The sequence below is a fragment of the Ischnura elegans genome, chromosome 5, assembly GCF_921293095.1.
Source record: "Ischnura elegans chromosome 5, ioIscEleg1.1, whole genome shotgun sequence".
Taxonomy (NCBI): Eukaryota; Metazoa; Arthropoda; class Insecta; order Odonata; family Coenagrionidae; genus Ischnura; species Ischnura elegans.
In genome coordinates, this window is record NC_060250.1 from 127,830,743 (window position 1) to 127,857,981 (window position 27,239).

The following is a 27,239-nucleotide window of genomic DNA, read 5'->3' on the forward strand; positions in this document are numbered from 1 at the left end:
TCGAACCACGGACCTTTGGCTTTCCAGGCCTATCCGCAGACCACTACGCTATCCAGGTTCTTTAATTCCCATCGCAATTATACCGAGGCTCATGGTACTAGTTGTTAAGCTCTCACGGTCCATCAAGGATGGCAACGCGAGGGAGAAAGGACTTCCAAGAAGCCACAACCGGCTTCTTGTACCGGCCGGCCTTGTGGCTTCTTGTAAGTCCTTGTGGCTCCTTGGAAGTGCCATCCTTGATGGACCGCGAGGGCCTAACACCTAGTACCATGAGCCTCGGTATAATTGCCATGGGAATTAAAGAACCTGGATATCGTAGTGGTCTGCGCATTGGTCCGGAAAGCCCAAAGGTCCGTGGTTCGATTCCCGGTCCAGGGGAATTTTTTCTCGTGGCAATTCTTGTATATCGGCCGATATTTTACCGGCGAAGCGATGCTTGCGCACACGCCGGATTTTACCGGTCAAGCGATAAATTGCTATGTTTTTGAGCCGGCGCCGGTGATCCACAGTGGCAATGGCCGGCAGGTAACCGGCGATTGATCGGTGTGTGTGCAAGCTCTCATGCCCTCCCTTTGTTCAATTGATTGGAATGCGGACGGCCGATATTTCACCGAACGTCCAAAATCGTTGTGAGTGCAAGGGGCCTTCGACTGCGAATACGAGAGGAGAAAGTTTCCGTTAATTTTGTGGATTCGGATGATGGGATTTGATTCGAGTCAAAAAATTCGGTTCTTCAAAGCGTTCACAATGGATCGTGTGAATCTCGAATCCGAGTGAATGTTGAATACATGTGAATCTCAAGGTGTCCAGCGACCGGGAAAATCGGGAAATGTGTGTGAACGTTTTAGTCCCTGTAATTATGCATGGATGATTGATTATTTTTTTCTCCGACCTGGAATTTCAACATCTTTTCTTTCAAATTCATTACATGCAATTTTAGATACAAAATACCAAATTTCCAATACAAAATTCAGTAATTTTAAGTGCAGTAACTGAGTAAAATTGTTACAGCCGCTTAGAAACGTGGAATGTCAGACAAGACAACAGAATCGAGATATCCTAGCTCTCTTTGACTTAAGTAAGATTCAAAAACACGAAGAATAGAAAGCCAGGTGACGTTGAAATCTACTTATGAGGTAGAAGCCGCTTCTTAGCTTGCATTGAATAAATTTAAATTTGCAATTCTATGTGTGTTAACTAGTCTATTATTTGTCCTTGTAAATGATAAAAATATAATATTATTTAAAAGTGTTGATGTAATTTTGTGTGTTTTAAAATTATTATCCATCGCAGCAATCACTTAGGGTCAACCGGGAATTATGCATGATTTTTTCACATCATTTAAGCAATTCATTTCACCAACGCAAGAGGAAAAAGTTGGCAATTTTCAGAAATAATCGAGGTTGGTAATTTTTCACCAAAGTTTATTGCTAATGTCGCAGGAAAGGAAATATCAGATCGGGTAATTTATTTACTGTTTATTTGAGAATATTTGCACGAACTCTCAACTTCTTAGTAAAAAAAAAACGCTTTTGGCAAGCTTTTATCGATTTCAGCCCATTTCACGACGCTGGCCTAAAGCAAGACACAACGACACGATTTGACTGACGTACTCAAAGGTGTTTGATACTTTGCTATGTTTATATTACATACTTCATGCACTCCACGCCAGACATGACTGGACCGTCATCTCTTTCCTTTCCCGTGGTCTTCGCATCCACATAGAGCGCGGCGGTAGCGTAGCTAACAATAAGATCGAACGAAATGATCAAAATCCAAGTTAAAAAAAGTCAAGTTTGTATCGAAACTCGAATATCTTTGCTTGACAGTGGTGTAGCGAGGGGGGAGGTCTGGGGGGCTCTGGAAATATAAAAAAACAATCACTTTCCTTCATAAAAGAAAACAAAATATTGAAAAATCATGTATTTACTAAAGAATTCTTTGACAAATTAATTTTTTCGACTATGAAAAGTGCTAAAATTAGTTTATAGTACTTAGTACCCTATTTTTCAAAAGTTTTCTGAAATCTGGACTAGTTAGAAACTTTCGGCATGACGAGCGTTGCATGATGGGCCATCAGTCACGTGAATGGACTACTGTGAGGCAGTCGTGCGAGAGTGATCGTGGTGATAAGTCAGTTATGACTGCGTTCTTCATACTTGTTTGTGACTACAGTTTTTCTGGAATCATGACCGAGTCTAACGCACTTATTTCGGTATATTTATTGCCAAAATTTACCGAATCATGCAGAAGTCATCGCTGTTTATGGTTGATAAAATCAAAGGAGTACTCAAGCAAACAATAGGGTGGTTTTCTATTATTTTATTATTGCCTAAATCGAAAGATTATTGCTCCTGGTGTACGCATTTCAGGCTTTTAGATTTTTGAATGACGATATCTCTTTTTCGTGATTAAATGAAAAGTGAAAATTTTCAAGCGCGCGAAAACGCGACGGCTACGTAGGGATGCTGAGAAAAGCCCTTTTGACGTATTTCTGGTTCCAGCTGTCGCCGTAAGAAGTTACCTTGGTGCGAGGCTTTGAGCGCTGATACGATGCAGGCTGCTACCAGGTAGCACAGTAGGTACCTTGCTAGCAGGTAGCGCTTGGCTTAAAATAAGGATTATTATTAGGGATGGTCGGATCGGATACCTCGGATCCAAATATCCGCAGATATTGCCCTTCGTCGGATACATCGGATCCAAAGCCGCGGAAGACATCGGATCTGGATCCGAAGTTACGTAGCAGAATTTCGGCCGTGGAAAATAAAAAAAGGGAAAATACGATTGGCACATAGTGTGACTCTTCCCAAGAGATCGAACAATCATCGGGGAATCTTAGCGTCGCGTAGGATAGTAACCACGTCAAAAGTAACTACGTCGCAGATATCAGAAAACCACCCTCGGCCGTCCATCAGCCCGTGCCTCTGTTGATTTTTTTGTCCGAAATCACACGGCCCATAAATAATTGTCTTCGTTAGGGGGGGAGGGTCCAAAACCAAGGGGGAAAGTTTTGAAAAAACAAGGTACTATCGTTTTCAAAAGTATGTAGACACCCAGGAGTCCCAGTTAACTGATGGGGCCGGGTGGTGAAAACCTCTGAGGTTGGCACATAAAGCGACCTGCATCCCTCACTCGCATGCCATCAAGAGCTGACGAGGATGGAGGTGGACGCGACCTAGCTACCGAAGCCGGAGTCAAACTACAGGGAAATGAGCCCAATCAGAATTAAGATTAGTGGATGGAATGCATTTGGGTAACTCACGTTGCGCGGTCTGAGTGTTTTCTTTCGGGATCCGTGGCAAGGTTTTCCTATCTCTAGATTCATATTTGGACTCACCTTTTATCTCTTACTAATACGTCGCTCCGAGGCCGAAAAGGTCTATACTGTGCGCGGTAATTGCGGTAAAGTTCTGGAAGGGTTCGAATCCGAATTCATAATATTTTTTTTTCTACTTTTTATAGGAGATGTCCTGAACATCAACATAATCGACGCAGATCACTCAAGAAAAAGTTGCACTGATTTTTTTTAAACCACTAAAGTTGTAAAATGATGACTTTATCTAAGCTAACACATTTCTAAACAGATTCGTTCACGGTAAAGAAATAATTATGGGAGGTGAGAATAGTTGTATCTTCATGTCTCTTCGGCTAATTACTACCAAATCTCCTTAGACTGTAATTCCTAAACATAGTCATTAAAATTCTCAAAAATATCAGATACACTCGTATTTGCAATCATTTTGACGACCCTATAGAAATAAAAATAATTGTAAGTCGATCGTTAAGTATAGTTTTTAAATTTCTATTTCTTCCACACCAAAATGTGGGAAACAACGTGATTAAAAGTTCCGATGCTTTCCTTTTAATGAGTGTGGGTCCACTATTAGTATAAGGACCATGTGGAAGTAAATTGGTTTCTTCTCATTTTAGTCTTGGCAACACATCATAGTCTGCTCATTCATCCCACCTAAATGTATCACAGCAAATTCCGGGGTGAGCGGTATTAATAAGTTTGAAGATATGGGTGATGTCAATTGCGTTCCTAAGTGTAAAATTATTAATAGTATTTCATCATCATTTTCATTCATCATCATCTACATACTACCCTGGAAGCCGCCTCAATAGGTGTTGGCGGGGGTGTTAGGATACCTGCCGTTTACACACAAAAAAAATGCTCTTACGAAATTACGCCTATTATTTATTAAGGTTCTTCATGGTGCGAGTGGAAAAAGAATTCCCATACCTATCCGTTCGGCAAGATATCTCTTTATTCATCTTATCGGACCTGGAAATGTAGTGAGGCCCTTATAATATATTCCCCGCGTCGCTCATAAATATATACATTCTACATTGCTAAAGCAATATAAGCAAGCCTAGCGCGAAGTATCAGAGTCTCTTGTGGCTCCCAACCCAATTCGTTTAATAACCGTGCAAGACTTTCTGTACGCCCGTGGCAGTTTTTGAGTGCGAAATAGCACCAATCTTTTACTTTCTCGTCCGAGAATATTCTCACAGTACGCTTTACTAATTCTAACTTCTTCAGAACTCTGCCTTCACCTTACCTGTCGCTTTTATGTTAGAACTATCCACTGCACATACATGGGGATAGTTGGATGATCTCCGAAAGAAATGAAGCGCCATGGATAATTTATGTATATAATGAATAAGTCTTGTCTAGTCTGGTAAAATAAATAAAAATGACCTTTTGAGTAAGTTGTACAGTTTTCTCTGTTTCTTGAGGACCCTCCCGACATTATTGTTGTAACAGCGAGGTTTTTTTACTACCGAACTTCAGTTTGTACGGAATATATATGTTCATTCGTTGGCGTAGAATTTCTAAGAAGTATTTCCATGATAATTCAGTGTTTTTATTATTTGTTTTAGCTACGAAGTCCGTATACGATGTATTAAGCTTCTCGCCAAATTTAATGAAGTTGCAGGTATCAAATAAACAAATATTCCGTTTTGGTTTTACAAATGAGTCTACTCCAATTTTTAAGGTTGTAAAAATTACTCTGAGTTCACTTAAACCGTAAATAATATAGATTTGTTTTATCAGCTTATGATGGCTTACTGCTGAAAGGCCTTGTGTTTTATTTCTCCCATAGACTTGTCAACTACTTGTGTAAGTGAATGAATGAAGTAAGATCACGATAATTTCCCTACTCTTTGAATTCAGTTTGCAATACCAATTTGGAAATGGGAGATTAAAATTTCCCCTAATAATTATTACACCTTTACTGTCTCTCAAAGTTAATGCGGATATTTGATTTTCCTATAGGGTGATTTCCCATGATTTTTTAATTGCCTAAATCGAAAGATTATTACTCATGGATTACGTATTTCACGCTTTTAGATTTTTAAATGACGATATCTATGTTTTGCGATCTAAAATACATGTAAATGAAAAGTGAAAATTTTAAAGCTCGTGAAAACGCGACCGCTAAGTATGAATAGTGGGGAAAGCCAGTGTGACGGATTCTCGTTCCAGCGGCCGCCGTGTGAAGCCACCTTGGTGCGAGGCTATGTACGCCGCTGCGATGCAGGCTGCTAGCAAGTAGCAGATTACCCAGCTAGCAGGTAGCGCTTGGCTTAAATTAGGGTTATTAATACTCGTTCAAACGAAGGAAACTTTCCAAATAATTTGTGTATTATGAATACACTAATCGTTGGTAACGAATCAGAATCAATGCTTTAGTTTTCATTGACGATGGAAACTACCTTATTGGTAAGTAATATCAATTTCGAAGTTTGGAGGTCTATAAAAAGAGCAAAAATGTATAATCCATTAGTTTTATTGCTTGATTGTAGACAATACTCTTTTTATTCACTGTCGGTAATTTCGTGGGCATTTCTGTGTAAATGTGAATTACCTGATATTAAAACTCCGCCACCAGTCCTATCGCGTCGATTGCATCTGTAAGTTTTATAAAGCTTTGCTGTCGCTTGTATATCCTCTTTAATACAACTCTGTTCCTATGAACATATCTGCGTCCTGAAATATATGCTCGAATTTTGCGCTCTTGTTTTTTATGCTCCGGCATTACCTACGCTAAACATGATATCATATTTTGTAGACTGACTTTCGGTTGACTCTTTTCCACGCTTATGCTCTAGGTGGGCAAATTACACTGGAATTGCCTATTACATTGATTTAATTACTTTCCCTGGAGTACGCGTTTTGGAATTTTTGTTCTTTTTTCCGGCACTCACGCTCCTAAGTTAATTTGATGTTAAAAGTTTCGTTAATAATGTTAGTCGTTTAAAAAATTCAGTAATAAATTTTTCTTGAGTCATATGGGTAGATTATGTTGATGCTCAGGACATCTTCTATAAAAAGTAGAAAAAAATATTATGAATTCGGATTCGAACCCTTCCAGAACATTACCGCAATTACCGCGCACAGTATAGACCTTTTCGGCCACAGAGCGATGTATTAGTAAGAGATAAACGGTGAGTCCAAATATGAATCCAGAGATAGGAAAACCTTGCCACGGAGCCCGAAAGAAAACACTCAGACCGCGCAACGTGAGTTACCCCAGTGCATTCCATCCGCTAATCTTAATTTTGATTGGGCTCATGTCCCTGTAGTTTGACTCCGGCTTCGGTAGCTAGGTCGCGTCCACCTCAGTCCTCATCGGCTCTTGGTGGCATGCGAGTGAGGGATGCAGGTCGCTTTATGTGCCAACCTCACAGGTTTTCACCACCCGGCCCCGTCAGTTAACTGGGACTCGTGGGTGTCTACATACTTTTGAAAACGATAGTACAAAGTAGATGGTTTCAAACTATGTTAACACCCTTTATAATCGAAAAAAACTTCATTTCTCAAAGAAATCTATTGTAAATTCACGATTTTTCAATATTTTTTTCCTTTTATGAGGGAAGATTAGATTAGTAGATTAGATTAGTTTATGCGGTGGGGGATCAGCTCCCAGGGCACTTAGACCTATAGGTCCATTGTGCTAACCACCGATAATGGATCATCCATAGAGGCCAATGTCCTTAACGAAGGACAAAAGGTCCCCAATGGGAAGATCTCTTACTTCCTTGGGCTCTATAAAAAGTGAGCCCAGGTGTCTATATCGAGTCCTCATGATTGCGGGACACTCGCATATAAGATGAGTTGTTGTTTCTTCTTCCATCTCACACCATCTACACCTATCCCCAGCAGGTGCATATGTCTCATTACGTGATAGTGACCCGTAAGCAGGCCTACTACCGTCCGCACTTGACTTCTGTTCATAAGAAGAAGTCTTCTCTCGAGTCTAGGAGAGATCTCTCCTATAAGGGTTTTTGCCTGACGTAAACCCGGTGTTTCCCGCCAGATCTTTAGGTGTTGGGTTGCTCCCCACACTTTAATTGCAGCCATCCCAATTGATGGGGCAACTGGCACAATTGGTTCTGGGCCAATTGGATTCTGTTCAGCGCCGGCATTTGCCAGTTCATCTGCCTTCTCGTTTCCGGTGATACCTGAATGTCCCGGTACCCAGAAAAGTTCTATGTTGCAGCGGCTGCCCAGAATATTGAGAGCCTTGTAGCATTCAGCCAATAGTTTAGATCTGCACCAAGGTGAGTTCAGGGCTTTTAGAGCAGCCTGACTGTCAGTGCATATATGGATTGGTCTCTTGTAGATACCTGTCTCCTCAATAGCGTGCACACAGGTTAGGATAGCAAACATTTCTGCCTGAAACACTGTGGCATATCTTCCTAGGGGAACATGTATGCTCCTAGGGGGAGACTGGCTGTAAACGCCTGCCCCTGCTTTCCCTTCTTTCATGGAGCCATCGGTGAACCACACTTGGGCTCCATTATGAAGGGCTTTCCCCTCTTCTTTTGCCCAGCATTCCCTGTTTGGGAAATGGGTTTTAAAAAGAGGCGGTGAAGAATTGAACGTCGCCATCATGGAATCCGAACCCATCTCAAAAATGGTGCTAGACTCCCTCAGTCCCGTCCACAGTTGTCTGTGTCCAGAGAAATTTCCTCTGTCGTACCACATACCTAGATTTCTCAATCTGTATAACGTGGCTCTTGCATGAACCTCTACTTCCACATAAAGTGGGGGAAGGTTCAGCAGAGTTTCCATCGCCAAGGTTGGAGTCGTCCTCATTGCTCCTGTAATGCCCATACAGGCCATTCTTTGTAGGTGGTTAAGCTTGTTCCTAACAGTAATTTGTTTGGTCTTATTCCACCATACAATTGAGCAGAGGAGGAAACTAGGTTTCACCACTACATTGTATAGCCAGCTAATGGCTCTGGGTTGAAGGCCCCATGATTTACCAAGGGCTCTTCTACATGTCCATAATGAGGCACATGCTTTTTTGAGTTTGCTATCCATGTGCTCTCTCCAGTTGAGCTTGGAATCTAGAGTGACTCCAAGATATTTGACCGATGAGGACGGTGTTAGTCTCTTTCCCAAGAGGTAGGGGGAAGTGAATCCCTCTCTCTTCCTTTTCTTATTGAAGAGAACAAGATTGGTCTTCTCTGGATTAACAGAGAGTCCTGTTTCGGAACACCACTGGGCTGTTTTGTCCAGGGCTTTCTGCAAAAGCTCACATACTGTGTCTAGGAATCTACCTGAAACCAAGATCACGATATCATCAGCGTATCCTTGTGTGAATACACCGGTATTGTGGAGGTTTGACAGCAGACTGTCGACTACCATATTCCATAGTAATGGGGACAACACCCCACCCTGTGGACACCCTCTTGTCACAGTCACCGTCAGCGAGCTCCCTCCAAGACGGGCGGTAACAGTTCTTTGCTCAAGCATGTATCTGATCCATCTCACAATGTGTGTATGGATTCCATGCCTGTCCGCTGCCAGGCAGATTTGTTCAAAGGATGTATTGTTGAAGGCTCCTTCTATATCTAGAAACGCTCCAAACCCATACAAACCATGTTCCAGTACGTTCTCTATCCTACAGACTAGGTTGTGGAGTGCAGTTTCCACAGACCTGCCCTTCTGGTAGGCGTGCTGATGCGGATGCAGAGGATAGTCCCTAAGGGGACCATCTCTGATATATCTGTCAACTATCTTCTCCAGCGTTTTCAGCAGGAAAGACATTAGGCTAATGCCCCTAAATGAGCTGGCCAAAGTGTAGTCCGTCTTCCCTGGTTTTGGGATAAAGACAACTTTGGTAGCTCTCCACTTCTTTGGGATATACCCATATGCAAGACAGGAGCGGAATATCCTTACCATGGGGAGTAATACCAGCTCCTGTCCCTCTTGTAAAAGTGCCGGGAAAATTCCATCTTCGCCGGCCGATTTGTAAGGGCTAAAACTCATTATAGCCCATCTAGTTACTTCATATTTAACGATGCTGGAGGCCAGTCTCCAGTCCGTCACAGCCGGACGGGTGGGAGGCTTCCATTGTTGCATCTCCTCCGACTCTTTGGAGCCTGGAAAGTGAGTCTCCAACAGAAGTTTTAATGCTTCCTTGTCAGAAGACGTATATTCTCCCGAGGGAAGCAAAAGAGACCCTACTCCGGCTTCCGGGTCTTTTGCAATGATTTTATGAAATCTTGAGAGTTGTGGAACTGACTCCACATTCTCGCAAAAGCGCCTCCAAGACTTCTTTTTTGAGCTTTTGATCGCTGATTTGTACCTACGTTGGGTGTCCTTAAAGGTTTCCCAATCTTGCGGCAACCTGGTTCTCTTTGCTTTATTAAAGAGTTTTCTTGTCTCCTTTCGGAGACTTTCTAACTCTGCTCCCCACCAGGGTGGATTACCACTCTCTTTCCTGGTTCTTAACGGGCAGCTGACCTCGTAAGAGGTGATGATGCACTTCTGCAGATGTTCCGCAGCAGCATCAATCTCCTCCACTTTGTTGAATTTGTTAGGAATAGTCTGTGACAGTCTATCCCTTAAATAGTCTCGGTACATTACCCAGTTCGTGCTACTAGGATTCCGGTATGTGGTTCGCTTTTCAGCGGCGAGCATAAGTGTGAAGAGAATATGCCTGTGGTCTGACAGTGAGGCCTCGTTGGATACTCTCCATTCACCCACTGAGCTTACCAGTGTATTGGTGCAAAAAGTAATGTCTAGCACCTCCTCCCTCAAACCGTTTGAGAATGTGGGTAAGGAGCCCCTGTTGAGCACCTGGAGGTTAGTTGTCATGAGGTATTCCACTAGGGCTCTGCCTCTATCGTTGGAGTCACTGCTCCCCCACACAAAATGATGTGAGTTAGCATCACACCCCACTAGTAATTCTAGACCATTAGATCTGCAATAACTTACCAACCTCTCCAACTCCGCAGTCGGCGGCAGCTCCGGAGAGTCATATGGTAGGTAGGAGGAACAGGTAACAATCCTCCTCATGTTGGCACCAGTCCCCAGAGTCAGCAGGACTGCCGTCTGGTCCCTGGAGGTAAATTGTGGTAAGAGCATGGCTCTCAACCCATTAACAAAGACACATGTCCTTGGTCTATCAGCATTGGTACAATGAAACATTTTACCAGATGTTGTACTCAAGCCTCTGACCCTACCTTGGAAAGCCCATGGTTCTTGGATCAGAGCAACATTGACCTTACCTTCATAAAGGATCCTTTGCAGGACCCCTGAGGCGGCCTTGGAGTGTTGGAGATTGGCCTGGAGCATAGTGATGCCTGCCATGACTATTTCTCCACTCCCTCCTTGCTGGTTGAGGCAGCTTCTTCATCAGGGGGTTTCGGTTTATCCGTCCCCCCTGCAGTCCCCAGGAAAGCAACCTCAACTTTGCTAAGGCCGATATGCCTTTGAAAGTTGGGGCCCGATATGATGTCGGCAGATGGCTCATCGACACCCAAAATGAAACGGGTGCCCTTTGCAAGCACCTGCCTGTCATACGTCCTCCAAAGGCTGATGTTAAGCCCAGGATTGACGCGTTTAAGTCGCTCTTGAAGAGGCTTGACCTCTGGCCTGCTGTGTCCTGGGACCCAGACCATCAGTCTCCTCCTCTTTATGAGGGTGTCCGCCTCAACACATTTACAGACGATCCCTTCTACAGGTCCCATCTGTTCCGTGGCGGTCACCAGCCACGACGCTGATAGATCGTTGCAGCAGGCAACCTCCATGGCACCATTGATGAGCCTGGTGCCCATAAAAATCGGGAGCTCCTGGCCCTCTGGGACAGCGTCCCAGAGTTTTTCCAGTCGCCCCTCGATCTCCGCAATCCATTCCTCCGTCACCACCCCTGTCGGGTAGTTATGAGGAACGATGGCCATCCTCTTGAGGTCCTTGGTGACCTCAGCATATGAGGGTTTAACCCTCTTATTGTCTCTCGCCTCGCCGGAAGGAGTGTCGCCAGGGGTTCGGCTCCGTTTTGCCGCGGCCTTCGGGGTCTCCGCACCAACCACACCCCGCTCGGGGCCCCTGCTGGGTATATTGTCCCCAGCAGTACACCCTTTCGCAGGGGGGGGCGCAGATCCTCCGGCAGCCTTAGCAGCCCTTTGCCTCTCCCTCTTCCGCAACCTCTTATTCCTCTTGGCGGAAATCTTGCTCTCTGTGAAGAGCCTTCTCATGTCAGAGGCCACACTCCCTAAGGTGGAAGCACCGGAGTCGGACTCCACTGTCATGGGAGTATGAGGCATCTCTTTCAGTGTTGACTCCGAGGAGTCTGATAATAAGCCCTCCTCCTCCCCCGAGGGGTTGGAAGTAGGTCCAACTTTGGTGGGGATCCCCGAAGGGCCCCCTTTTGTCAGGGCGGTTGAGTTGCTCCCGTCTCGATCCCCACAGGGGCTCATCAACAGGGCCTCCTCCTCCTGCCCAGATAGAGACAGAGACCGCCTTGCGGCAGCCTCCGATGAGGTTTTAGATTTTTGTTTTATATCCATGAAAATCCCACGAGTAGCTAGGGAAATAAAGGTCCTGCCCATACAGAGCCCCGCATGTATGAGTAAGGCTAAATAAAACCGGAGGTCGCCTGGTTTCCGGAGTCGCCCCTGCTAGAGACTTCTCACCCTCCGCCCCACCTCACGTGGTCACCTTGGCGCAGGGGCCCACCGTAGTGAAGGGAGCAGTTTATCGACCAGCCAGGTCTAGATCCGTCATGTTCTGCGAAAACCAGGGGCACCTCGTGGAGGATGTGGCTCTACACCACGCATGACGGTCTTGGCAGGCAGCAAGTCCAAAGGCCCGCTAGCCTGCCCTAGGATCACTTATCCTTCGCCCCCTTTATGAGGGAAAGTACTTGAAGATTTACTACGTTTAGTGGCAGAAATATGAAAATGCATTTTGATCCGAAAATATCCAATCCGAAAGATCCGGCTCCGAAAATCAAGGCACCCATTCGAATCCGGATACGAAAAAAATCCTGGGTCCGTCCATCCCTAAATATTATTACCCTATCAAACGAAGGAAACTTTCAACCCTAGGGCAATATTAATGGGTGATTATTAAGAGATGTTTCCCTGAGCTCTGTGCCCCATGCGTGCATTGGTAATCTCAGACGATGTAAAACTCCTATCTACTCGTATAGAAACTAGGTCCCAGTGACGTCACGTGGAGTGGAATGGCATGGGCGCCAATGTGGCCTTTTTCAAATGAGGTTAAAATTGACCATTAAAATTCTTCTAAACTAGGATTTCTAAAACCAAATAATATGTATATTGTGAATACGCTAATGGTGGTAAGGAATCGCAATCAATGCCTTTCGTTTTCTTAGATGAAGGAAACTACCCTATTGGGACATTTCTTTCAGTTCCCTCAATAAGTTCATGTCTCAGAACCGTTTCATTTTTAATAACCAACCTTTACACCAAATCTACCGTTTTCTTTTCCGTGTTTCACAATCACACTCACAATTGATTATTAAAATTTTAATAATAACTTGTCTTTGCTGATTGAAATTCATTGTCCACGGCACGACGAATTGGACTGAAATCAGACTTGTTTTAGGCGTGCCGTGCAGTGTATAGCGATCAGATCAAGTCGTGCGGAGTCCGATCGTGTATGGGCCGCTTTACGACCGGTTCACTGCGGGCCCTACCTTCGAATTAGTCGGGAATGTCGGTGAACCTAAAGGAAATAATACATCGCTCTGCGCACGCTTAATCAAGGCAAACGTTATGAAATCCAAAGCTATTTATATATTCTTAGTTACCAAATATTGAAAAATATTTCTACGTTAGATAACATTAGATTAGGGGTCTCCAAAATGCGGCCCGCGCACTCGTTTCAAGTAGCGGGTGATTCTCGCTCGTTTAACTCTGTGAGACGCCGCTAGGAGCATTGCAGCGCTGCACTGCTCGTCAAAGTCGCCTTCAACTGTTCGTAAATAAGTAATACGCCACCGGATTCTTCAGTAGACGTTGGTATCGAATACTTCAGTCATCGGCAAATTTGCTATTCGGCCCGCGGGGCGATTCGGAACTTTGATTGTGGCCCTCGTGGCCTAGTAAATTGGAGAAACCTGCATTAGACAATAATATCGCAGACAATATTAATTAATGGATTTAATGAAACTCACCTTTTTATGCGAACTAAAAAAAATTAACCCTGCTATGGCCGACTTTAGAAATTTTACCGATAAAATGTTCAAGTGTTCGAATCACTTCGAGATACTTGCAAGTATGGCTATTTTACTCCAAAGAGGATGGGAATGCGGCCAAAGTTGATCGCTCCATATACAGTTTTCTTAACGCCATAATGGTGTTGTTAATTCTGATTCGAAAACGAAATGCATTTAAATAATTCGGTTAATTAAAGGGACAGAGAAGTGAGGGCGAAAAATAAATCTACTCGTGCAGCCAATGGTGAACATGCATGAAGTTTGTTCAGCACGCTACTAAGTCCCATCGAATGGAAAAATTTCTCAAAAGTCCAAATTCCTAAGCCAAAACTCTACCACAATCATCATTGAATGCTGATTAAAATTGCTGGTATATCACTTGAAGTCACGTGACCCGAAACGCCTTCTGACGTCATCGCACGGTACACAATTCCCTTCGCTAAGGGATTAAAGCCTTGATTGAAACAGATCAAAGTAAATAATTATCGCCGTGCTTTATAGTTGTTCTTTAAAAGATATATTGACTTAAGTGGAGTTAAAGAAGGCACAATACGACAGTATATCTTTGGTCGATTCGCTTATGGCGGCTGATTTACTGAAAAACAGGGATTGCTTTGACACTACCGCGATGCGTGGAATAGAAGCGAGCAGGTAAATAACTATGTGATTGATATAGAATATATTACGAGCCTATTTAAATATATTCATTTATTTGTTGACGATTGAGATTTAATAGAATCATTTTTAGCTGAAAATCTTTTTAAAAAATTGTGTATGTTTCCCATTATCTTTCAACTTTGAAATGAAATGGAAGCCGAAGTCGCCGCCCTGTTTACATGAGTTGGTGACGGCATTGTATTTTTGGCTCATAGACTCGTTCAGAGAGACCCGATCACTGATGGGAAGAATCGCTCACTAGATTTTTAATGACCACTCGATGCGCGAAGCAGATGAGTAGGGGGAGAGGCTGTGACCAACCGTTAATGGTGCGTGACGTCATCCACTCATCAGTGAAATGATTTTGGCTGTTGAGTTTTCGTCGCGAGTATCTCTAGAAGTAATTGACGGATAGGAAAAGTGAAAAATAAGAGTAATTTTGTTTTCAAAAACTCCATAAAGGTATACGGCGGTAAAAAAGGTGAATACATGAATGCAGGCTATCGTTCCCGGACTAGCGTATGTAGCGGCTTTGCCTTATTCCGTACACAGCGTACATCATTCGCAGTGAAATTATTGTTGAGTTCAATGAGATTCAGTGTTACGTTGGGACTATTTTGGAATCTAATCAATCACTAAGATTACCGCAAGCAGGAAAAAATGCATTTTTTAAATTTCAATCCGTTAATGCCACTTGATGTGCCATTTCGTAAGTGTGGATTAAAAAAAAAGAAGTCGTAGTGCGTGTTCTTGGCTCGCTATCGTTTCGATCAGCTGCCTATCACCGAGCGTGAGCGTATTTTCTATCTTTCATTGTTTCTTTATCTCGCTTTATCTACGTTTGAAGATTTTTCAGATCCGTCAACTTATGTAGTGACGCACGCGCCCATTTTCCGGCTCGAATAGCTAGACGTCGGTGGCAAAAAAAATAGATCCGATAGATTTTGCGATTATCTGCGTTACTTTTCAATACGTTTGATCACCTGAGTTTTCTTACAGTGACCGCTTACGTCCACCCAGATTTTTTACTCTTGGTAATCGAATCCAATGCTCGGATTAGGAAATTAATTTTCTAAAAAAATTTCCTATTCATCGGAAGCAAGTATACCTACTAGAAATCTTCAGCCCACTCGAATGCATATTGAAGTCTGGTAAGCGATTCTTGAGTGCTCGGTACTGCGCAATGCCTTCAATGATCTATTGACGTCAATGCATATTCCGACTCCTCCGTGCCCCAATGATAACGAAACAATTGAATGCTATCCAGCGTGCGGGGGCAGTTGAGGCAGGTCTGTGCGGACCCTCCAAAAAATGGCAGACTCTCGTTTATTTTAAGTTTCAAACTGCGGAAACTTCGGTCGAAAGAATAGGGTAGCTTCCTTCATCAAACAAAACGAAAGGCATTGATTGCATTTCCTTACCCACCATTAGTGTATTCATAATATACAAATTATTTGGTTTTAGAAATCCCAGTTTAGACGAATGGCAATGGTCAATTTTAACCTCATTTGAAAAAGGCCAGATTGGCGACCATGCGATGCCACTCCACGTGACGTCACCAGGACCTAGTATCAATACGAGTAGATAGGAGTTTTACATCGTCTGAGATTACCAATGCATGTATGAGTCACAGAGCTCAGGGCTACGTCCCTTAATAATCACCTATTAAAACTGCCTATAGTCGGAAAGTTTCCTTTGTTTGATAAGGTATTAATAATCCTTATTTAAGCCAAGCACTACCTGATAGCAGCCAGCATCGCAGCAGCGCACAATATCCTCGCCCCAAGGTCACCTCTCACGGCGGCAGCGGGAACCAGAAATACATCAAGCGGGCTTTTCCCAGCATTCATACTTAGCCGTCGCGTTTTCGCGCGCATGAAAATTTTCACTTTTCATTTAATCGTGAAAAATAGATATCGTCATTAAAAAATTTAAGAGCGTGAAATATGTACTCCAGGAGTAATAATCTTTCGATTAAGGCAATCAAAAAATAATAAGAAACCACCCTAGAGTACGTTTTGGGGTGGAAACCCTGTTGCTTGGGATCCAATTATTTTAGATTACTTTTTGACATATCTCCCGTATTCGACTCTACCCTATCTCTCCCGCAATAGGTTGAGAAAACATTTTGAAGTTGCATGATTGTTTATGCATTTAAATGGGGCGTAATTGTAGAGACTCTTATCAAGCTGGCCAGATACGCAATTTCGTGGGTTCACTAGTGAAAGAGATAACGGAATTCCACTTTTTTAAGCCGTTTTACTCGGGGCACGTAACCTATAGGTGAATCCGACGTGTGAACGAAGGCGCAGTCAAAAATTCTTCGTTTAAAAGTAGCGGTGAATTTCGAGAACGCATGCGAGAATGCGCGGAAGTGATATAGCGAAATAACCCCATTCCCATTTCGTTCTTGGATTCGCGTAATTACGTGCCATTTATGATAAAGAAATGCTGTCCTAAACTGCAAAATGACCTTCCCTGTATAAAGCGGTCTTTAAAGTTTGTGGAAGTGTCCAGTACTTTTATTTTTCCAAGCAGATGGCAGAAGAAGGTAGGTAGGTACTCACAAGAGGCGGTCAACAGCTGAGGTCATTTCCCTCTTGAAGGCAGGGTAGGGAAGCAATGGTTGCAGAGAAACCCGGCGTCGGCAATCGCCTTCTCTTATTAGAAGGCGCCTAGGGAACCACTTCTCAGCTTCCCATCAGACAGATAGAGTGCTGTACCTAAAGTACCCTCTGAAAACCGCTGAAGCAAGGATCAGGTTCAGTTATAGGCGGTGTGGTCAGGTCGACTGGTCGGCAATCGCCGAGGGCCCCGAGAGGCCCTCCTTAGAGGGCCCCCACAACACAGGCGTCTATCGTGAAGCATACCTTTATGAAAGGCATAGTAAAAAAATTCATATTACTTGGACCAAAGTTTTTTTTTGCAATTAGAAATTTCTGCGTTTTCATTAGTTGCTTTACTTACAACATATTCATTAAAGAAAAGAAAAAGAATTTCTCAATTGGCCGTATAATTCTCCCTGCTCGTCCACCTTGCAAGTCGAAAAAATTTTACTGCGTTGGTGTGCGGGAAGGGGGAGAAATTCCCCGCAGGGACCAAACACTAGCCTCTCAACCGGAAAGCCCAAAAACCACACACACTCACACAATCACTCACACAAACATACACAACAAGATCCTTTGTCGGGGCTGTAGGGACCTCCGCTAAGGATTCTTGCTCCACAAAAAACCGGGAATCTTCACAGGATGGGCCTGTTAAAGACAGCCATGTTTGGTCCCTGCGGGGAATTTCTCCCCCTTCCCGCACACCTACGCAGTAAAATTTTTTCGACTTGCAAGGTGGACGAGCAGGGAGAATTATACGGGCAATTGAGAAATTCCTTTTCTTTTCTTTAATCCTTCGAGGCCGTGGAAGCTCAATCCCCATCTTTCCATTCAACATACTCATTGTAAAAAAGGTTATATAAATAATAAGTAAAATGAAGATACCAGAACAAAAAAGAGAACCCGATGCTTTTTTGAAAGGGTTATACGAAACGTTATTTTAAAGTTTTTTTTAAAGATTTCAATGGTGGAAACAATACACTAAATATATTATTCAACCATCAAAAATTATTAAATTTTTTTAGCTGTGAAATTATCACTTTTCATGGTATTTTTCTTGCGAAATTGCTATTTTTTACTAACTTTTTTTCTACTTTTTAGAGCAAGAATAGAGTCAAATCCATTTCCGGGCATATGATTTCCTAAAATTTTCCGATGGAGGACCCCCACATTCCTCGGTAAGGAGGGCCCCATCATGAGCTCCGGGCTAAGGGCCCCCAATCACCCAGCAACCCTTGTTTCAGTGATGAATATTTTTGACCACTGCCGGGATTTGAACCCGAGCCCCAAACCAACGCACCAAATTGATTCTAGCGATAGGGAGAGGCGCGGAGTAAGGGAAAATTCTGCATTTGGTCATTAGAATCTGTTAGGGTGCTCACCCTGAAGCTTCGTGTCCAATGGAAACTAAACGTCTCCAGACTTCGTGTCCATAGTCGAGTCACAAATGGAAATGGGAGTGAAACCACTCTCGGAGACCTCGTGCGATTGGTCTCGGGTCTTCAATTGTTGACAGACTTTAATTTTTGCCAAGAGAACATTATTACTTCAGAGCTCTCGTTGGAGCCAAAGTCTCAGAATTTGAAAAAAATGTCCTTCTGTGACTGGTCTCGGGTCTAACATGGGAAGTCTCTCAAGTGTCACCACAAGATCTCGTTCAAATTCTGTTAGGTTATAGAAAATGGATACCCGTGAAGTGTGGTTTTTGTTTCAGCCGCCAACGCTCAATACTTATAGAGATATTAGTGACGGAAAGTACCAGGGAAACGCCAAATTTGCGCTCGCAGTGCAACAATAGCCCCTTATACTCGGTTGCTAGGATTAAGACCACTGACAGTGCATTATTGTGCCGTGGGTTGGATAAATTTAGGCGTTTTCCTGGACCTTTCCGACGCTAATATCTTGAAAAGTATTGAGCGTTGGCAGCTGAAATATAAACTACAACCCATGGTGTATCCACTTCCTACTACCTAGAAAAATTTGAACGAGACCTGGCGGTGACACTCCAAGGACTTTCCTTGTTAGTTTATTAACATGGACGTAATTTTCAGTGATTTTCCTTCATTGGGCTAATTTTTTATATATATATATCTTCGAGACTTGAGTCTCGGAGACCTCTCAAAGGCAGAAACTAGTTGCCACAGTTGTAATATCAATTACGAGACTCTGTCTCCAGACTCGGTCTCGAGAGACTACTATCGCTGCAAAAAAGGTATAACGCTCAGCTTAAAGCACTAGTACGAAATTCTGCCGAAGCTCCATAAAGTCGTCTCATATATCGCTCAAGTCATTGTTTATTCGAATACAACAATGAATCATTAAACATTGTTTAAACGTAAATGTTTAGCTACTACAGTCGAAAGAGTGAATAAGAACGCGCGAAAAACTATGAAAACGGCGAAACGGTCATCGTATTCATCTCGTCACGGGCAAAATATTTGATTAATGCATTTAATTTTATTTTTTATAGAAAGAGCGACATTTTTTTAAAAAAAGAACTTTTTAAAATTAAATTTTACTCATTCCTAGATTTAAAATGGAGGAAAGGTAGATTTCGATTTCCGAGGTTTAGAAATAGTACATGAATGTTGAAGTTACTTATGTAAATGTATGTAAAAAATATTTCTAAACTTTCCATTTAAGGAAATGTTTATATTGATCCTCTTACTTATAATATTATTATGTTGTATATTAACTGAGTGTTAATCCCACATACATGGTTGTGTTTTCTTTTGTGTGGCTTGGTTGTATGGAAAAAACAAATCAAAGGTAAAAATACCAATGATTTTAATGATTTACCTGAAAGCCTTAAATACCTAAATCACTTGAGTGAATTAAAAAAGGAAGCTTAAAGAATATTTTAGCACAAGCTAGACATTAATCTTTCTGGACAAAGATTTTTTGCAGTGGATGTTATTTCTTTTTGGTGAAGGCATTTTTTGGTGATGGAAATTGTACTACCTAAATGAGAGATATTTTGCTTGTTGTAAATGAAATTATAATGTTGTATATTAACTGAGTGTTAATCCCACATACATGGTTGTGTTTCTTTTGTATGGCTTGGTTGTATGGAAAAAAACAATTCAAAGGTAAAAATACCAATGATTCTAAATGATTTACCTGAAAGCCTTAAATGCCTAAATCATTTGAGTGATTAAAAAAAAGGGGAAACTAAAAGAATATCTTAGCACAAGCTATACAATAATCATTTCTGAGCAAAGATTCTCTCTGCAATTGGATGCTATTTCATGTGGGTGAAGGTAATTTTTTTGTAATGGAATTGGTACCACTTAAATGAGAGATATTTTCGCTTGTTGTAAAGGAAAATATTATGTTGTATATTAACTGAGTGTTAATTCCACATATATGGTGATTTTTTCTCTTGTTTGGATTGGTAGTATAGAAAAAACAAATCAAAGGTAAAAAATACCAATGATTTTTAATGATTTTACCTGAATGCCTTAAATGCCTAAATCATTTGAGTGAATTAAAAAAAGAAGCTTAATGAATATCTTAGTACAAGCTTGACATTAATCTTTTTGGACTAAGATTTTATATGCAGTGGATGCTTTTTCTTGTGGGTGAAGGCATTTTTTTGTGATGGAAATTGTACTACTTAAATGAGAGATATTTTTGCTTGTTGCAAATGAAAATATTTTGTTGTATTTTAATAGAGTGTTAATTCCACATACATGGTTTTGTTTCTTTTTGTCTTTTCTTTATCTGTGAACGCACTCAATATGTATTTTTATGGATAATTTTATGTTTACACACTCCAGCCGGCACCTGCTGACAAGCCTTGATTGGCTTAGCAGGACCGTGAGGATATATTGCTGCTAATGTTATAAAAATCTTTTTTTTTGTTATATTGGTTAAAGCAATTGTTTTGAAACTACTGCTGTTATCATCATTATAACACATTATTTATTAATATGTTAAATCCTTGGCAATAAAGCAGAGTTTGTAAAATAAAAAAAAGAATAAAAAATAAACTAAGAAGACGAAAATCATCGTTTATGTGGAGTGCATTGACGCGGGGCATTTATCGACTTTTTTGTTCATTTTAAGTAAGAGGAACAATATAAACATTTCCTTGCATGAAAAGTTTAGAAGGCCATTTTGACTAATAACGCATTCTTCGTACAGTTTAAGCTTCATTATTTTGCGTTGGCGTACTGAAAGGTAAGGCCTGTTATTTTTATTTCATGGAAAATCAGTTTTTCTCAGCTTTGCTAATTTATTTAGAAAGGTTGGGCAATTGGGCATTTACCTATTTTTCTGCCTAGTCGCCTTGGCGATCAATTACTATTTGCATCATTCTGTCCGCCAAGGTGTTTTTGAGATTGGGAAACATGTGGTTGTCGCTGAAGGCAACTTTCGGGTGGTAAGGAGGGTGGTCGATGATATTCCAATCGAATTCATTGAACAGGGTAGTCGTTTGATGTGACGTATGTGAGCGCGCATTGTCTTGTTGCAAATACACTCCTTTGGTGAGCCTGCCCCTTCTTTTGTTTTGGATGGCTGACACAAAATTCTAAACGGAGAAGTAGCCACAATCTTCATTAAGACCTTCTTTCATCTCATGAAGGCTTAGTATTAGGTTATTGCGCACCATCTCGTCAATCTGAGCTTTTGTTGATTCCGGCAAACTCACCCGCCCCGACCACTCCTCAAATTGGACGTTTTCCCGTCCATCAGAAAACTCCAGACAATATTTCCGCATGCTTTCCGATGTACAAACGCTTCTCACCGAACACTTCCACCATCCCGCAATGAATTTCCATCGGAGAAACCTTTTTGGGATTCAAAAGATGAATGACTGATAGTAGTTCTCACCTGGTGGGTTAGCTAAGCAGGAGCCACGTCCGCGGCGACTGAGCTTCCTAAAGTCACGTGGGTGGTTCTACGCTCTGACGTAGAAACCAAGGAATGCAGTCTAGATATAAAAATTTGCCATGCGACTCGAGTTAGGAATTGGCGTAGTTAGACTCACTCTTGCGACGACATAATTATCAGAAAATAGTCCTTCTAAATAACAAAAAGACTCCTGAATTCCGTTAAAAAGGTTACATAGTAGCCAATTAGCAAATATGAGGCCGTGATTTTTCCACGTAACTATATGAAGACGGAGTGAATCACTTTTGGTTTTTTATGCTGCATGATACCCAGATAAAACAAAATAAGAAATTGTATTAAAGTTTTGATGGAGGATCTTAAATGTTTCAATAAATTTTAGATACTCCTGAAGGTTATGCACACCCAAGTCTGTGTGTGTGTTCTGTTATGCGTCTCTTTGGAATTGTTTGAACGCAAGAAGCCTAACATATAGGGAAGGTCAACAAAAGCATTATTTAAGTTTTCAATCGGTTAAGGTGGTGAAAATACGGCATTTTGCGAACTCTTCCTACCAGTCCACCTTCTCCAGTCAGACTTCTTACCTTATTGGACTTTTTCTTACCGCCAATGAAGGTTTGCATGGCATGTTTTGCCGATCATCCCTGTCTAACTCTCCTCCCTAATTGGACTTGCCTCTTTCATTCTCAATAAGGCCAACACCCTATTATTCTTTCCAGAGGCGTAACTAAGAATATAATTTGGAGGGGGGATGGCCTGAGGTTGTATCCATTAATAGTTTTCTCTTCCCTCCACTTCCCTTCCCCTCTAATAGTCTTCCTCTAACAATTTTTCCAACATCCCCTCCTCGCTCAGTACTCCCTCATACATACTCTTTACCACCACCGTATTTATGGTAAAGTTTCCTGTCCTCACCCACCATGTCCAGCACTTCATCGTTTCTCATATTTTCCGTTCACTTCACCTTCTACATCCTTCTCCTCACCCAAATCTCGCATACCTCCAGTCTTCTCTCGTCCTCTTTCCCCAATTGTGAAACCTGAGAAATATTCACTAGTAGGTTTACACAGTTGGAGCAAGGAAATCTCAAGATGTTTAGGCCGAGCACATACCAAAAGCAACCGGTGATAGCAGCGCAACGGCACCTTGAGTTGCTTACGAATAACACACGCAGTTTAGTGGGCCTGTTTATTCCAAAGCGACAGTGATGCGACGGTGATTCAACGGTCACGTGACAGAGGTACGGAGGCAACTCAAGTCGCGGCAACTGTGCTGTAAACTCGGGTCGCCAGTTGCGCAGTTGCTCTTGTGAAGTGCGGTGACCGTGCGTAAATATGGCTGCTGAACAGCAAGAAAATATTAAATTTGTACAGTTCATTGAATAGATTAATTGTGTATGTGACCATAACAACAAATCATACCGTAACAGGGTGGTGACAGACAAAGCTCGGAAAGCTCTGGCAAATGAGTTGAAACTAACAGCTAAGATAACAAAGTTAACAGATTTGTTTAGTTCTATAAAATATATTGTTACAGTTCTTTATTAAGCTTTGTATCTGAAATACGGTTTAAATATTGAAATATTAATCTAAGATGTGTATAAGTTACTGGACAATTTGTCAACTTGGTTTTCTTTTGTATGTACACGCGGTGTAAACCTAAAAGAAACTCCAGTTGATCCAGTTGAGTTGCTGTTGCGTTGATATCACCGGTCCCTTTTGGTATGTACTCGGCCTTTTAGAACATCAGACGATGTTAGCTATTGATAAGTTTAGAAGAATAGTCTTCACTTTGGAGGGAAATGAGAAGTTGAATTCTAAGGAGAGGAGAAAGATCGACTGTGTGTGAACGACAAGGTGGGCGAGTAGAGGAAACATATTGATGGAATGATTTACATCGATTTTCATAAATATTTGGAATTTATTTCTGTATTAATTTCCTTTTTTTAATTTCATAAAATTTTTATTACTGCTGCACACTTTTCATGAGTTGTTGACGTCATTTGAATCTCGGTTTATTGATTTGTTCCTAGAGAAACGCTTATTGAGGGAAGGAAGTGCCCTCAATCAAATACAAAAAGGAACCACGCAAGAGAGAGGATCAGCTGAGATGCGATGACCCTTGGGTCAGGAGTAGGTTACGTCATCAACTTATCTGCGTATGGCTTAAAGCCACCAATTTTTCCTCTCGCATAGCTGCACGAGCAGTTGAAAGATCCATAGGGTGTAAAAACATTTCTCTTTGCTTTTAAAGCTCCGTGATAATTGACAGTTTCAAAAAATTGGTGATGGAATAGTTTGCGTGATAGAATTTTGGGTTACTTCCTTGATTTTGTTCGCTCTGCCTAACGCGTGTGAGTTAAAAGAAGCATGCCAGTAAGGGTAGTAAAAAATATCAAATGTAATTACAGAACGGAAGTAGAGGTTAGAGGTAAATATGTACACTGCGTTTATTGACCAGAGTTGGAAATTTAGCATATGAAAACATAGCTAGTACTAGAAATTGGCCTATCCGTTGAGTTTTCTCAGCAGCTGTCTAGGCGATGAACACGTGTCGTAACTATTTTTGACGGTCGCACCGAATGACGCGGCTTATTAAATTCCTCTTTTCCTTCCTTTTTTCGTTCCTGTTCACTTTTGAATTTATGCATTCACAAAATAAATCCATCGGTTTGGAACAATACCATGGATTTGGACCATACGTCGGCATTCTTACGCTGGTAATGTAGGCCTTCTACGCTTGTTTCTGATGGGTGAGCCGAGAGGTTGCATAGGAGAAAAATGTAAATGTTTAAATGTTAAAAAATAATTTTTGACACATGAAAATTAAAGCTTAACAAAATTCACTAACTCATTCTTAACTGTGCGATATTTCATTACAAGCTTTCTTGGATAGTTCACTTTTACGTATACGACTACTTTGAAATAATGATATTCTTGAATAATTTGTTCACTGGTAGTCCAATTTTGATTCAATCCAGTCTTTGATATAATTGATCATAAGAACAAAACACGATGTTGGAAAACTTTGTGGTATTCCATAAAAAACTTTATTACATGAGGAAACTTTTGCTAAACCACACAAATAAAAACTAGAACACGATCCGGGTTTCAACGTATTAGGGCCCCCGTTAACTGAAAACTTTTACAAAGCAACTAAATAATTGCTTTGTAAAAGTAGTTTCCAGTGCGCGGGGGACCTTAGCGTCACCATCAGGTGGTGTTATTATTATTATCATCTGTAGGAAACTTGGGTCACCGTTTATTTTATGCAAAAGCAGTTTTCAATCTCTTCTCCTGAGCATTTAAGGAGTATTTGGAATGGAGAACGTCCCAACCACCTAATGAAACGCTATTTCTTTCACTTATATTTCATGTGTAGATCCATGAAGGATTTCCATTATTATTTTCCTTTGCTTGTTTTTTTATATTTTCTTTAATGCTTTTCTCGCTATCGTAATACCGTTTCTTAGAATGCTCTCTAACCTCTTGAACTATCCTCGAAACCTTAATTAATACTTACTTTTGCAATATTAAGGTAAAAGTTCAAAAAGAGCACTTGGTATTCCAGTTGGGTAAATTTATCTAAGGCAAGCGTTTTTCGGAACGATCTTTCTTAGTTCTCAGATCAGTAGTATTTGCGGAACTTAGAGTCTGTGTTTTTCTATTCGTATTATCCGTGGTAAACTTAAGTCGCCGTTTATTTTTTGCAAAAACAGTTTCCATTCTCGTCTCTTGAGCATCTCAGGAGACTTTGGAATGGATAACGTCCTAACATCAGATTGTTAAAACCTAGTTACACGACACATTAACACGTACAACGTACAAGTTAATGTATTAATGTATGAACGCGTGAATGAACACGAAAATGCACCGTGTAACCACCCAACTTGTGCAAATGCATGCACAGAAAATAGAACCTGTTCTAATTTGGTTCATGCATTCGCACATAATCCATTCCGGTCCACAAATGTCATTCACGCTTACAGAAATTAACTCGTGCATGTTAATTTACCGTGTAACCAGGCCTTTACCGAATAATACTTCTTAATGTAAATGTTACTCATAATTTATATCTGAAATAACTTTGCTAGGGTAGCAATGAAAGTTTCACGATAAATGGTTTTCTTTGGAAAATAATTTCTAAGTAGGTATGCATAATGCTTGTACTTGGGTGGTAATCGGTGGGTCAGCGATGCTGGGAAAGAGATTTGCGAGAGCGTTTTGACATACAAGCCAACCGTCCACCACAAGTGTAGAAAATTAAGAATAAATTAACACTGCGGCTATTCATAACTGAATATTTAAGATTTTTATTTATTATTTTGCATGTTCTCTTCGATTTATATATGAAGCCAATGGAGTGCAGAACTTATGAAAGAACACGAATACTTTCATTTTTTAAAGGTATTTTCACACTGTTTGATGGTTTAACCTATTAAGATGTACATATTTGTGATGTATTCTGGTTTACTTGGTAGTCGGTCGATTAAAAAAAATAAAATTGACTATCATTTCTACTGCCAACGCTTCATGGTAACCTTAGCGGTTATCATGCCGCAGTAGTTCTTAAAATATCATTCTGTTCAAATCAGTTTAATGCTAGCTTAACTTTCATTAAATATCTTGGACAAATGATGATATTTTGGTATATTTTATGTATTTAAAAATGTGACAATATTATTGGTCATTCCAGCTATTAAATCGATGTTACTTTAACATTCTATCTTTTTTCTATGCCATTTTAATAAAATAAAATATTTTAACACAAGAGAAAATTCCGTAAGTTCAACCAAATATTTTTCTATTCATGTATTGGTTTCATGTACCTTCATTAAACTCTTTCCTTTTCTATAAATGGACTAATTGAATTCACTTCTTACGTCGCCATCAATATTAATCCTTCAATAGAAAGCCTAATAAATATAAATCCTAGATATATGGCACATAATAAAATGTTTAATAACAGCGAAAACATATTATCATATAGTAATAGAAAAATGTGAGAAAACAAAACTATATAATATTCAGCTAAATTTTATGACTTACGGACTGTTTCTCTATTGAACTGCACGTCTCAGAAAGCGGAAAAAATATTACGCAGGATAGAGTGAGAAGTGCTTGTAATCTCATGGTTCATCTCATAGTCATCTCATTGTTAGCGCACTTCTATCCATTATGGATCCAGCGATATGGCATAAGATCGTTATGTGCGTCATCATAGTACTCATTAGGCGAGAAAAATTGTCGAAGTTAGATACAGTAGATAGATATAACTTAGGCGAGATAGTGACACACTATAAAATGAGTGAAAAGAACTGGCGATGTACATCACGAAGCATTGCTTACAGGCACGCGGTACTACCATTATTTTTACACCACGCTTTCGAAAATGCAGACGATGAAGCTGATTCTACTAACGTTTTTCGTCACACTCGTAAGTACAGCCATTTGCCATTGCTCGCATTAACAGAACCGTATACCTTAAAATCAGAAATACTATTAACAAATTATATCTTTTATTGAGTAATTTTCTTTTCCGAAAACAAATTCTCGGAGTTCGTTTATCTTAAACTGGCTTTAAATCAATGCCTACTGCACTTCCTTTAAAATGAGAATTCAGATACGGCTTTTCT

At 41.0% G+C, this 27,239-nt stretch overlaps 1 protein-coding gene across 2 annotated transcripts in view; it reads left to right on the forward strand.

Moving 5' to 3' along the window:
- LOC124159541 overlaps positions 1 to 27,239 on the forward strand; it is a 64,356-nt gene that overhangs the window by 34,168 nt on the left and 2,949 nt on the right. Inside the window, exon 1 of one of the 2 annotated variants that reach the window (XM_046535420.1) lies at positions 26,934 to 27,040. The exons of the other annotated variant lie outside the window; for it this stretch is intronic. Within the exon in view, the coding sequence (XP_046391376.1) occupies positions 26,996 to 27,040 (45 nt within the window). The 5' untranslated portion in view covers positions 26,934 to 26,995. Of the gene's footprint in view, positions 1 to 26,933; positions 27,041 to 27,239 lie in introns of those variants that run through there. 2 annotated transcript variants of the gene reach the window in all.